The sequence below is a fragment of the Mchenga conophoros genome, linkage group LG18 (genome assembly GCF_057382185.1).
Source record: "Mchenga conophoros isolate Kocher_MC1m ecotype Shallow Benthic linkage group LG18, M_conophoros_male_GT1.1, whole genome shotgun sequence".
Lineage (NCBI taxonomy): Eukaryota > Metazoa > Chordata > Actinopteri > Cichliformes > Cichlidae > Mchenga > Mchenga conophoros.
The window spans coordinates 24,684,599-24,698,486 of NC_140543.1; the positions used below are offsets into that span (position 1 = coordinate 24,684,599).

The following is a 13,888-nucleotide window of genomic DNA, read 5'->3' on the forward strand; positions in this document are numbered from 1 at the left end:
AACACTTTAGGAACCGTGTGTATGAAATGAGCAGTGGGGTGAGGTGAGGTGAGGTGAGCGACTGTTGCTTCTAGACTTGTACCCTGTGATACCTTCCAACCGCCTCGGGTTCGTTTCTGCTGCAGCGGTTACCCTTTTCGGCCTACCTACCTACTCTTTATTTTTATTATGTTTAAATCTTTTTTTCTTTTAAAATTAGGTGTCTGCGTTTTGTTTGCGAGTCTGTAGTCAAAGGCACCGACCGAGGAGTGTGTCTGCCTAACTGTCTATTGGGCAAACTTTTCACAGATTGCAGGCAACAACAAAACTGGATGAATAAGTTCATTTTTACGCGAGATGGTCAGCGCAGTGTCAACAACTGCGCAGGTTGGTGCTTGCGTTTTAAATATAGAGGACAACATCTGTTGGCTCATGCATATTATTAACTTTTTTTTTTGTTAAAGTGTCAGGCAGAGGCATTACTCTTTTCTGTGCTCAGCTGTGCTTCGCCACCTCCCTGTGCTAAAGCTGCTGAGTCCTTCTCGGCAGTTTGCCTTCAATTTCCAGGATCAGAGACAGTCCACTTGATATTTGATATCAATATTTTGAAGCATGTCAGATCTGAGAATTTCTGCAGCATGCTTTTTCAGCAGGGTCTCCTCATATTTTTATTTTTTTTATTTATATATATTTTAAATAATGGATTGCATTTATATAGCGCTTTTCTAGGCACCCAAAGACCGAACTAAAATCTCCAATGGTGTCAGGGGTTGAAAGAATCTGTAGACAACAGACCTGTATTTAGCAGTTTGTTCCAATCAGGGACAAGGTCACACAGATCACTGACTGGGTTGTTTTGTCTTCTGCCAGGTAACCTCTAGACTGCATAATTCACTGCATTATGGCATGTTGATTCACGTTTGTTTGCCTGAGGCAAGTAGATCGAGGTTAACTGAGCTATAACGGTGACTAAATACAGCAGTAACTTAGTTTTTGTTCGTTTTAAACAGGGAGCCCAGATTATGAGCGCTCTGCAGGTGTCAAACCATGAACACAGGGCGTGGGGTTTCCTGTTAAACTATAGAAAAAGTTTGCTTGAGTGAGGCCTTTAGCAGCACATGCTGATACATTTCAGTATTGCTGTACTCATGTCTTAAAGACGTGCTAAAAAACAAAATGACTTCTTCTGCCTCTCAGTTATTGTAACTTCTTGCATTTGGAATTCTTGTCAAGGTTCCCTGCATGAATCAAATCAATGTGTTTTTCTTCTTATTATTTTTAGTGACTTTTATTTTCCTGTTGTAACCAACAGAAGAGATCAACAATCACAACTCAGTAGAGTTAAATGAGAAATCTAAGATCTGTCTTGATAAAACTACCTTTCATCCCACACATTTGACCTAAAAAAACATTTTTACCCTCTTTTTTTTTTTTTCTTCTTCTTATCTTTCTTGCCAGCCGATCTTTTGCTATGCCTCATTTTCCCCCTCCTCTAATCACTGTGTTTTGTTTGTATCAGTTTTTTTTTTTTCTTGTGCTGCTGACAGATTTCTTTAGTCTTTACAGATGTGTAAATAAAATATCCCACTCTCCTCCTGTGATTCCAGGTGATGACCTGAATAGTGCCATGTGAATGACTGAAGACAATGAAGCCTGCACACAAGCTGCTGTTCATCCTGTGCCCCATGCTGGTCCTGGGCTTTATTTACTACTCCTCCGGGAAGCTGCATCTACCCATGTGGGGACAGAAGTCTCGTAAGTGACATCTCCAGTATGACTAACATTTATTCCATCACCTCATCGTCCATCTGTCGTAGCTGTTCGAAACATTGCATGTTTTATCTGTTTTTAGAGAGAGCAAGTCTTTTTTATTTTTTATTTTTTTTAAATCTGTTTTTCTGTCTGCTTCTCTGCGCTCACTGTCAGCTAGTTGCACGCTCATTTTTTTGTTTTTCTTATTTATTTGATAGGCCAGAAGGCCAAGCTTTGTGTTTATGTCTCAAAACTTGTGTGTTTGTGATGTGAAAGTTAGTTTTTCATTTACTTCAGAGGAGCACTGAATGTGGAGGGGACATTTTAATTGGATCTGCTTGTACATCAAGTATAAAAGCAGTGGACACACCCATGTGGATTGTCTCAGAAATGGATATTTAACTGCCTCCACCTAGACTACAGTTTAAAAAACAAAACAAACTTTGTGTACAACTGATCAAGTGACCTCACCCCTTTTCCTTTATGCTTTTGACATGAGGTTGGCAGTTAGTTTCACAGTACGACTGCACAGCACCGGCCACTGAAACTGAAAATTAGTTAGTTAAAATTAGCACATAATAATGTAGACAGAGAGCACACCTGCTGGGTGTTGGTCATGAGTAGGCATTTGTAAATTGAATTGTATTTATTTAGAGAAGTAATGATGAAAACCAATTTCTGTTTGGCTAAGTGCTTAACAACCAACTTGTTAAAGCCCCTGGCCTCTCCAAAACACAGCTGTTTGTGTCCAGCAGAGGGGGCTAGAAGATTTCTGGTAGAAAGTTGGAAGTTTTCTGAAGAAGGGTTTCTCAGGGAGCAGTGTTTTGACACAGAAACCACAAGTGTAAGTTTTTTCCAGTTAGTTTGCAGCTCTTTATCATTACAAGCTATTAACTGATGCACTCTGCTTTTATTCCCATCAAGATAAAACTGTTTACCTCAATAATTGATCCCATTAACTAACTACAGTGCAGCAAACTGCTTAAAAACCCTGTAGCAGAAGTGAGAGAATAATCTTTTTATTTCCTTCGTCTTTTTTTTTATTTTTTTTTATTTTTTTTTATTTTTTTTAAACTTATCACCATTCCCCAGAATTGCCCTCCTAAAGAAATGGTGAGTAACAAAAAGGGCATCAGCTTTTCCCCTGACATTTGTGCCATGTTTTTAGCCATGCAGCTAAATTTGTTTTTGTACTGATTCCAAAAGGAAAGTGTTTCAGTAGGAAGCCACGCATAGATTCTGTTCACATTTTTCATACATTATGACCTAATTTCTTGCCTTGCCCTCATTGTTTTAACTTGGCCTTGTTTGTTCTTGGATCACTCAGCACTCTCACTATCAATGTCTTGTCCGTGAATCATTGATGATACAACCTTTTTTTGTTTTGTTTTTTTAATGGTCTGAACCTTGTTTGGTACCTCTGCTTTTCTTTTTTTAAGTTGGTCTAGTTGCCATGTGACGGTGGCTAACTCCCTGAGTCCAAATATGACTTAAAAGTAATAACTTTAAATAAAAGTAAAAAACTCATCTCTCTTATGTTGCATTACTGACAGATCACGTGATCAGTCAATGGTCCTGGTTGTCACAGTGCTTTTTGCTCCCTCTTTTTTAACCAGGCTCTTGTGTTCTGTTGCAACATCTCACATTTTCTTGAAATTCAACATTCATCATCTTAAAGTGTGAAATACAAAGGCGTTCAGCTTTGTACAGTTACCTTTGTAGGTTTGAAATTGTACAGCAGCAGTGTCCTCTAATAGGTTACATATAAGGGTGCATGATGTGAAGAGAGTGAACACACTTCAGCAGCACACCAAAAGAAGATTGCAGGGGGAAATATTGGCTTTCCGTAGTGCTGTGATACCAGATGTTTGGCTTAAAGAAGGTCAAAGGGGAAAGAAGAACATGTGGCTTGTCCCTCCCGCCCTCTGGCCTGGTCAGCTAAGCTGTGCTGTCGCAAGAGTGATCTCTCTCTTCACCATTATTGTCTTACAGTGCAGGGCTTAGTGCTCCAGGGGCAAGTGTTATATGTAGACTTGATTATAAACATCATTAATACCATCATTTATTTTGTTTGTTTATTGTACAGTGTCATGCATTCACTGATTTGTGGCATTGCTGTGCACTCTTTTTGGGATTTCAGCTGGGAAATACTGGGAAATTTTTATTGGTTACATTTGTTTACATTTATTAAGAATCGGTTCTTTTACCAGTTTGCCTCTGCTGTTTTGACCGTGGGAATTTGAAATCAAAGTGAAGGCTGGTTTTGAACATGGGTGTGTGATCATTGTATTCAATTTCTTTTTATGTCAGCTCATGTGCTTCTATTGTGAGATGGTTTCTAGTCGGTATTTTAACACGCTTCTTCAGCTGAGGTGGAGCCTGTACTGGTAATTGAGGTTCATAAAGCAGGGAAAGATTTTCCTTGTCTGGTTTCACTTATCCAAGCATGCACGATCCCTAAGTGGTCACATAATGGTGTATTTAACTTAGTAAGTCAGCACAGAGCTGTTCTACCTAGTTATGCATGCAAAAATATAAAAAAAGGCTCTGTTTTGTAGCATATAGGCAACCACAAGCAGAAGGGTGGATTGGCAAAGAGAGCAGCATATTTGACAAACCAGGACACAAATACAATCTGAGAAATATTAGAAATGTTATTCGTATATTAGAAGAATACAGAAGCATTAAAGGCTTAATAAGCATATTAAAAAGGACTGTATGAATATATGTTGTGTGCTTTGTGTGATCAGTAAGACTGGAAAAGCGCTGAGGTCTATCTGAAACCAGGAAGGAAATGAAAAGGTTTTCTGTTAAGACTGTCAGTGTCACAGCCCTAATGGCAAGAGATAGTGAGGTCTAACTGCTATTTATACCCATGTGTTCTGTTACATAATAATTTGCAAGCATTTTAGCTGTATTTCTTTCAGTTCCAATTCCAGACAAGGTAAAGAACTTAAAAAAAAAACCCATATCAAACAGCAGGCCTATTTCTAAACTCTTTGTTTTGCATATGTCAGAGAAGCACAAGGCTTGCGTGTTCTATCTTGGGAATTTGTATTAAAGGTTATAAAACAGTAAAATGGCATTTGATAGCACATCTAGCGATTACAAAGTAAAATAATAAAGCTGCTCCCATAAATTTGTAATACTCAATAACTGCACAAAGGTTAATGATGGCTTGCAAGTAATACTTATGTTCACAAAATAGTTCATTAGGTGGTAGTTTTGTACACGTGGATCTGTTTACTTGAGCGTCACCTTCATCAGAGCAGGTTAGGTCTGCAGCAGAGCCAGTAACCATAGCTTTATCACCTTGTTATGCTTGTAATTGTGGCGCTCTGTGGAAATCCAAAAGTTTGTGTCCTCTGTTTGAATTCTTGTATCTGTTCTTGCAGCAGTGGGGTTGATTTAGTCTCTTAGAGGAGGTACATTGCTGCCTGTCCAGAAAATGGCACAGAGGGTACCCAGATTATCCCTGATGGATAACGGGTTATTCAAATACCCCTTCTTCACCACAGCCTCCAAAGTGTCCAGTTTGCAGCCAATCACAGAGCCAGCTGTGCTAATCACTTTGTGTAGTCTGCTTAAGCCATCAGCTCTGATGCCGCTCCCCTTACAGACTACCGCAAAGTACACTGCACTCACCACAGCTGAGTGCTAGAAAATGTTCATTTGCTCAGGTATTTTTTTTTACCCATCCTGTCCCGGGATAGACACAGGTCTGTAGACTTCAGAAGGAAGAGCACGGCTATCACTAACACATCCAAGTTCCAACCACTCCACAGTGCATTTCTGTGGATACCATCGGCAGGCATTGTACTGACCGTCTGAACAGAGACATCAGTCCCCTGTGGAAATCCTATACTGCACACCACCAAACCAGTCTCGCACATCGCCACCTGTCATGTAGTCTGTAATGAATGAGATGGTGGACACGTTCACTGACATTTCCTAACATTTATTTCTCAATAGCAGTGGCTGAGTAGTCTTAAATGCACTTGAGAAAACAAAGAAGCTGTTACTATATAGATGGGAGTAAGCGCCCATCCATTCCCCAACGTAGTCAGTATGCAGACTGCAGAGGGTCAGCATGACATTTTACACTCAGTTGTCCACCTGTTTTCTAACAGGAATTCAAAAGAGACTGTCCCTCTAAGAGTGTTCATGCTAAACTTATCTCAATTTTATGGATAATCTACTTACAGCCAACTTTGTTTTCAAGCTTACCAACAGCAGGGTCACTTATTATTGGGTTCCTTGCTAGTAACAAAAACACTACTTTAGGGTGCTAAATCACACTTGAAATTAACGTCTGTAGGGTGAGAAAAGAATGTGTACAGCACCAACTGAGCTGCTAACAGTTTCTCTGTAATTGCGGTAGCCAACATGCCACAGTTTTTAATCCAGATTACTTAAAGCCTAAACTCCATTAGATGAATTGAAAATGTTGTCTTGAATTTAACCCTGTTTGTCCGAGGCATTCATAAGAATTTCTTTAAACTTTGCTCACAAATCTGTAAACCCATGCACTCACCTGTTCAATATAAAATTAATCACTACACATGTAGTAGATGTGGTCAAGAAGAATTCAAACTGAGCATCAGAATGGAGAAGAGAGGTGAACGTGGCAGTTCAGATGGCAAAAGGCAGTCCAGTATATTTATTTTAAAATGGGATTCTCTCTGTCACTCTCAGTGCTTCATTAACATTGAGCTCAACAGCAGCTCAAAGAGCATGCTCTAAATATCCCCAGCTTGATTTTCAGCCTCAGAGATCAACTTCTCTTGTCTCAGCGCTATAGTGATACACCTATACAGTTTCAGCCGGAACAGAGCCTGAAATTCACTAATTGGCGAGTCTGAACAGTCGTGAAAGGCAGCAGCTCGGTTTTGCATACAGCCTGTTTCGTAAAAGAAAACATTTCTGCGCAGCAGTTTACTTCTGTTTGGTTGAAAACCTTGTTAAAGGTCCTCAGACTTTATCTGATCTGCCAAACAGATTGAAATCACTTTTCTGTAAGAGGAAGAAATGTGAAAGTATATTAAAGTCAAAGTGATCTTCACTGCAGGCTTATCAATATTGCAAGCCCCGTCTTTAAAGTAAACTTCCTTAAAACCTATTTATATTCTTATCTATATTCCGTGTAAGCCACTACTGAAGGACCGGGTTATATTTCCGTTTCCTTTCATTTCTGTCGCTGCCTCTTGTTTGTGCGCATCTGTTCTTGTTTGTGGCCACTGTTGTGTTTTCTGCTGAAGTAAAAGCATTTATTAATATATATTTAGGACCTTGTATATTGGTTGTTTGGTTAATAGTTGCCTTCACAGCTTTATCCTCATGATCTTATTTCAGTTTAACCCCTTTTGTTTACAGACAAAGATGCAGAAGAGCCGACTCTAGCCCAGACTAGAGCCCACAGTAGAGCCCAGACTAAAGGTGCTGAAGTGAAAAGAATTACAGGTAGAGGCACTGGGACTCTGCCCACATATACTGGGTTACAGTTATGAAGCATTTTTTTTCTATTTCTCTTTTTTTTTGTTCTTAATGGTTGAGTTGTTGAGGGGGTTTAAATATAAATATCTGCTAACTTCACATCGCTTTCCATAACCCTTTTTTATGTCTCAAAACGGTTTTAAACCGTTTGTGCTTATTCATTCATCATACTCTCAATGTTCCAGTGTCCAAACGGTCATATAACCACAATGGAGTCTTGCTTTTAATTTTCTACTTCACTGGGCTTTCTGTCTTTTGAATAAAGATTGGAATTCACAGTCATAATTCAGCCCACTGGGATTAAAGCCACTAACCCCTCCTCTTTCTTACTCCGTAACTTCTGACAATTCTACTTGGCTTTATTTTCAAGTCCAATGCTGCCATGACAGAATGACTTCAAAAGGTGCTAACTGACCCTTTTCTGTTTCAGAGTTGGAAATGGACAACAACGTGGGACAAATAGTAGGCTCAGGTACAGCTGCAGCCCCCCCAGCCCAAACTTTTACCCATCATTGTTGTCCCAGACACCATTCTAAAGAAAACCCTGGGAACCAACAGCCCTGTTAGGTTGGGAAACACGTGGCATTTTCAAAGAAGTCAGAGAGCTTTGTTTGCTTTTTCCAGTCTGATCTATTCCTGACAAAAAAAGTACTTTGATTTTAGAAGTATCTTTGCTAAATTGATGAAACACTCATAACAACTGCAGGGGAAATGAACATGTGCTCAGCCATCATTCTCTTATGAAGGACAATACAACACTGCCCTCTGTTGTCTCAGTTTGGTAACAAACAGCAGTGAAACGGTCTGCATGAATTTTGGTGGTGTAAAGGAATTTTGGTGTAAAGGGTTAGAAGACGTAAGATTTACTTACTGCAGGTTAAGATAAACCACTAAGTTGCTTTGACTCTGCCCTCTGGCTGCTATTCTACAGATGTGTCACCCATCTTGGCTGCTAAGGCTAAGTTCCCTTCCTCCTGGGCAGTGCTTGGATCCTTCCCTTTCAAACTGTCAGACATTCCCATTACCCTTTTTCTTTATCTTTATTTTCTTTTATTCTCCAGCTTCTCTTTGACAAGATCCACAACTGCAGGTGTAATGCTGCACTATTCCTAATTTCCTCCATGCTAATGTAGTTAGATTTTTATTTATTTATGTTTTTGGCCAGAAATGATCATAGCAAGTATTTTGCAGACCCAATCAGCTTTATTGCAAAGAGTCGGCCTGCAATGGAAACAAAGCTCCCATTTCACCTTAAATATGTTCCTCCTGGTTTTCTGTGCTCTCTCTCTCTTTTCTACCTCAACGCTTCACTAGGCACCTACTGGCTGTCCCTTTGGTTGTCCATAGGTGATCTCTGACTTGTTTTTCTAACTTTTATTTTAAACTCAACAGATTGTTTTGGCTGGCTTCTCCCTAACCTTGCTTGTTTGTCACAAGTCCTTGATCCTAATGCTTATGTTTACATCTGCCATATTGTTTCCCCCGTGAAAGCCACACAGGTTGTTTACAACTACAGCTGCTGAGCTGTTAGTTGAATAGCTGGATGACTGCATTAAGATGCCATACCTTTGTTGTTGTTCTGTTTTTTTTTTTTTTCTTTTCTTAAATCAAAGTGGTTTGTGGGCTCTTGTGGTGATGGATAATTTCCATTTCTTTTTCCATCTCTGTCCCCAGTGTATGATAAGCAGGGCTTTCTGCTACAGCTGGACACAAAATTGTGAGTACATCTCTTTCTAGTAAACACTTATGTCATCTATTATAACACATTTAGCTATTCTCCATCATCGTTTGCCACATTACACATGATGGATTCCCAAAACCGAATTCCCTTTTAGACTTTGACTCCATTAATTCAGCCGTGTTTTACATCTGTTATCACAGAATACTGCAGTCAGGCTTGATCAATGGGAAAACACGAAACATGAAAATGTAAACGTTTGGCTAATTAATCTAGCCTTATTTCTTTCCCCCTCCCCCCTCCTCTTTTTAAATAAACACACAGTGTAGGAAACACAGATGGTGACACGAGCACAGATACGATAGGTGGTCTGAGTAATAACTTTTGAAACAAGTGTGACTTGAGATGTAGGTCAGTTAGTGTTTTGTGTTTAGACTGGCTGTGGTTTGTCAGAGTAAGAACATGTTACAATAGATCATTATGCAGCTGTCATTGTGTCACTGTGTTTGTTGATGTGTGTATAATTCCCTGAATTGGTTTGACACATTGGCTCTAAACCACCATGGCAAGGTCCTTTTCTCTGGCCCTATGTTACCGCACAGGAATGAATGAGATGCTGCCATCACAGTCCACATCCACTGCAACCATAATGTCAGCACATGCTTTAAAGTGGAATTCACACGGGATCACTTCATGTAATGCAGCCGCTTTCTTTATTTTATTGCAATTCATCTTGTAGCTCAGAATTAGTTTTGTGACTCGGGTCATATCTTAATGCGGGGTAGGCAAACTGATGGAAATACCCCAGAGATTTTAATTCCACTCTACTGCAAGTGATTGAAGAGGATTGAAATAAAGTCTGTTAGCATAGATGAGCTTCAGATTATGTGCAAGAAGGCCCCAGTCAAACAGTTTCTCCAGCCAACTTTGATTTTTGGACCTCACATAGTGCAAAGACACGGGCCCCCCTCTCTTTTCCCGTTGTTTATTTGAAGTAGAATCATGGCATACATCACATTATTAATGATCCTGGTAGTAATCGGGAGGTTCAAGCTTTACCACTGCCAGCATGATTATTTAAACAAGGCTTCTCTGCTTCGTCTTGCCACACACACAGGTGATATGCTGACTTGATGCCGAGTTCCCAGCTAATTCCACAGCCCCATCTCTCCTGCAGATTGTTTGTCAAACAAAGTTTTTGAAGCTTTGAATTTGTCATTTTAATTGGCAATCAGTTATCACGATGTGTCTAATTAAGCTCTCGCTTTCTTCTTTTTAATGTACAGATCGCAGGAGTTAGAATACAAGTATGGCAACCTCAGCGAAGGAGTGTGCAAGCCAGGATATGCAGCAGCTAAGATGGCCACCATCTATCCTAAGTGAGACATTTCTTTTGGACTTTTTTTTTGCATGTGAAGAACTAACTTTTAATGCAAAATCAAGATCTTTACGCATAGATAATGTTAACTGGATGTCAGCAAGAGAAAAGCTTTTACTCAAGCATGCAAACTTGCATGATGTCACTCCTCAAACCAACTAGGCCTTAAGGGTTTTGAGTCAGTAACAGAGAAGCCCCTACATTCCTATCCAGTCTCCCCCAGTTTCAATCATGTTTCTATCATCTTCTCCCCACCACAAAACCTCAACTGTGTCCTTGTGATCCCCCATTACACAAAAGAACTTTTGTCGCCTGAGTAGAAGGTCTCACATCACTTCCCTATCGTGTTAAAGAGCCTTAGAGGCGTTCTGCGAACGCCACCAACCAGCTTCCTGCCTTGACTCATCAAGGGGTCTCTAATACCCAGCCTACACAGTCTATACAATCCCCAACAGTCCTCCTGATGTCATTGGTTCTTTTGATTTTTCACTGTCTCCACTTTGTCGTCCGTTTCAGCTCAGTCTATTGGACATTGTCCTTTTAGCGTTCTTGCGCAAGGGTAGTTTTCATGTTGCTAAATAATAGGCTGTGACACTAAAGTAACTACTTGACCTAGCTATTGGGCAAAGGAATATATTGAACCTCCTTTATGTATCGCCTGAAGCACCAAGTTTTAAATTTTAAATTAAAAGTAATAGTATTTAATTGAGTCTATTAAAGGTATATGACCTACAGTGGCTCCAAATGCTCTAAATAACACTATCAGCTGCCCTGTGGACTATAAAGTGCAACTTTTTTTTAAAAAATAAGATGGACAAAGCACTTTGTGCCACTGCCCTCTACCTATATGAGAGGCTATGATTTAGCAATGTCCTCCCTGGTAATGACTTCCTCTCATCAGCCGCACGTGTCGGATCAAAGTTCTGTTCAACACAGAAAACCCCTGGGAGCCCACTGATTACTACCACCTTCAACCCAGTCTCTCACAGGTCAATAAGCACAATTAATGCTGCACTTAGTATACGTTTGTCTGTATGCTCATTTGTATAAATAAGTGTAAGTGTACAGCCAAATGTACACAGTTGTGCTGTGTGTGTGTTTAGTCGTGATTTGTCTCCTGTGTGGAAGGGAAGTCGGCTGTTTAACATCTTATCTGTTAGCGTTCTTTATTTCTGCCTGCTTTGTACATTTACCATTAAAATATTCTCGTTAACAGTTTGTGTGAATTGGTGTGGACGACAGTTCGACAGTTAAAGAAAACCTACTTAACCTCTAGCAGTGAGGTCCTATGGCTCTCCATCTAATCATCATCTGCTTCCTCCATGTTTGTCTTCTTCTGAAGCTCCTTGCCCTGCAATCTCCAATTTATTTTACGCCCCTCCCCTCACCCTCTCCTTTCCCCCAAAACTGTTTGTATTAGAGCCCTAAATCAAGTGTTGGCAGTGAACTCGAAGTGGCACGGTTATGAAAATATTGCCTGTGAGAGATGGACCCAGCAAAGGAAATGAGCACAATGCATCCCTGCCTGTTGGCTGTTTTTGGGAGCCCTCACTACTTATTTAACAACAAGCAGCCCCCTGTCTCTCTGCTTGGTCAGGATGTCAGTGACTGACTGTTGGTCAGGGCTCACTGACTTGTAATGGTCCCGTGTTATTTATAGCCCCATGTGGCCTCAGAAGGCCCAGGTTTAATGAATCTCCATTTGTTTTGCCTGGACACAAGTCTCTGAGTGTGCATGCCCCTGTCAGGCGAGGTGAGTCAAGGTGGAGAGAGAGCCATACATAACTACCTCTAGTCGCTCGCTGGAGAATAATGAGGATTTCAAAGAATGATTACCGTGCTTGGAAGAGGCTGAAGCTTAACCGGAAGGTCTCCCAATAATGTCAGCCATGTTTGGTCATTGTGTCTCACATATTTCTTGTCAACCAGTGGCAGTGTTATGTTATGGGAACAAGTATTCAAGGGTCCTGCTGAGAAACAGAGGTGTAATCGAGCTTGTGAGTCTTTTCGTGCTTCCATAGTTTGAATGCTGTTTGTCGGCTGCAGGAGGAATAATTTACAGCTCTGTGTGTTTATTGGACAGGTGCATCAGCAAAATGCAACACTTATATTGCTGGTGGTCTAGTTCTAGGGAAGGGGTGCAATAAGCACTCTGTAATGTAATCTCTGTATTTCTTTAGAAATTAACTAAAGATGTACACCAGTTTGATAAATCTCCTTAACTTTGTCTTTTCTGTAGGGGTGTCACGATGCTTTTAAGTTAGACACAAAATGTTAGGCAGCTTGTTAAAGAACAGCACATCCATAGAGCTCCATCCATGTAAACATCAGAGGAGAAACGACACGAACGGCTCCTTGCTCCTTTTTCCCTCTTGCCTCGCATCCCTCGAGCTTGACAGCGGGTTATAAAAACACACATCCATCCCGAAGCTACACTTGCAGAAGTGGCTCATAACCCAGCGCTAGGGTCACAGGCGTTACTAAGAGGAAATGACTCCTTTTTGATATCGGAGCTGCAGTTAATCAAAGAGAGACACACACGCACACTTCTATAGCCACACAGGATAAGGAAGAGGCGATGGCGGAAGTAGCGGGTCGTGGGCCATTAAAAACATTGGCCACTGGGGTGTTTTTGACTATCAGGCCTAATTTGTTTTCTAATGGGACTGACATTTTGTTCTAGCCATTTCAACTGTGTATTCTGTCGTGGGTAAAAAACTTTTTTATCAACCCCTGAAGTTTTATCGTGTCTCTTCATTGAGAACAACATCCTCCACTCTAATTCAGTCTTGCTTCAGATCGTTAGAGGAAAAAAACATTGTGACATGAGTGTTGTTTCAGACAACCTCATGTGTCAGATGTGATTTAGGCCCTGGAGGAGAGGTTATGTTGACGGGTTATGCACTGCAACCTCTTAATTTCTATCACCTGCTTAGATTTGAGCTGTTGTGCTAAGGTGTGTGGAGGCTTTGCTCATTTTAGGAAGCTTTTGCAGGGTGTGGGGATGCTAGGTTTGATGATGATGGGACATAAAAATTCAGTTATCACCTCCTTGGTAACATAAACTTTATTATCCCAAGTGTAGTGAGGATTACGAGAACCTGCCGGGATAGATTCAGCACACAATAAGTAATTGTTGAAAGTTTGTAACAGGAGCTGTTATACTAAGAATACTGGATATTACAGCATTGGTGTTTTTATCTTCTGTATCTCGGCTAATGAGAACCATCTCCACTTTTGTTTCATCTCTCTTACAGGTTTACGAAATTGGCGCCAATGTTTCTTGATCGAAACTTCAAACGGCTATCAAAAGTCAACAACTACTTACCTCCATTCGGCTTTAAAACGCAAGGTAAAGCCATTCATCACAGTTCACCCTCCACTAGTTTGTATGTTTATTGTGGATTATAGTAATTATATGTTCTGGGGTTTTAGAAGGAGTTGCCCATAAAAACAGAAAGAAGCTTCGAGATCCCGACTTTTTTTTTTTTTTTTGTGGTTCATGCTTCTCTCATGTTTTCCCTGATGCATGTCAGTCCTTCATTAGACCATTGTCTTCTAAATATCTTCATTTCTAGCTCTACAAGTTTTGGTGTAATTTTCTATTT

The 13,888-nt window shown here is 40.4% G+C and overlaps 1 protein-coding gene across 10 annotated transcripts in view; it reads left to right on the forward strand.

Annotated features, from left to right (window-relative positions):
• Nucleotides 1-13,888, forward strand: part of st3gal3b (ST3 beta-galactoside alpha-2,3-sialyltransferase 3b) — a 48,507-nt gene that overhangs the window by 10,300 nt on the left and 24,319 nt on the right. For 6 of the 10 annotated variants that reach the window (XM_085253401.1, XM_085253403.1, XM_085253398.1 and 3 more), the window contains 6 exons: nucleotides 1,587-1,734; nucleotides 7,105-7,191; nucleotides 7,655-7,696; nucleotides 8,899-8,941; nucleotides 10,189-10,281; nucleotides 13,538-13,632. In XM_085253401.1, coding sequence (XP_085109527.1) covers nucleotides 1,626-1,734; nucleotides 7,105-7,191; nucleotides 7,655-7,696; nucleotides 8,899-8,941; nucleotides 10,189-10,281; nucleotides 13,538-13,632 — 469 coding nt within the window. In that variant the 5' untranslated portion in view covers nucleotides 1,587-1,625. Of the gene's footprint in view, nucleotides 1-128; nucleotides 367-1,586; nucleotides 1,735-7,104; nucleotides 7,192-7,654; nucleotides 7,697-8,898; nucleotides 8,942-10,188; nucleotides 10,282-13,537; nucleotides 13,633-13,888 lie in introns of those variants that run through there. The other 4 variants (XM_085253402.1, XM_085253405.1, XM_085253406.1 and 1 more) reach the window with 4 other exon arrangements.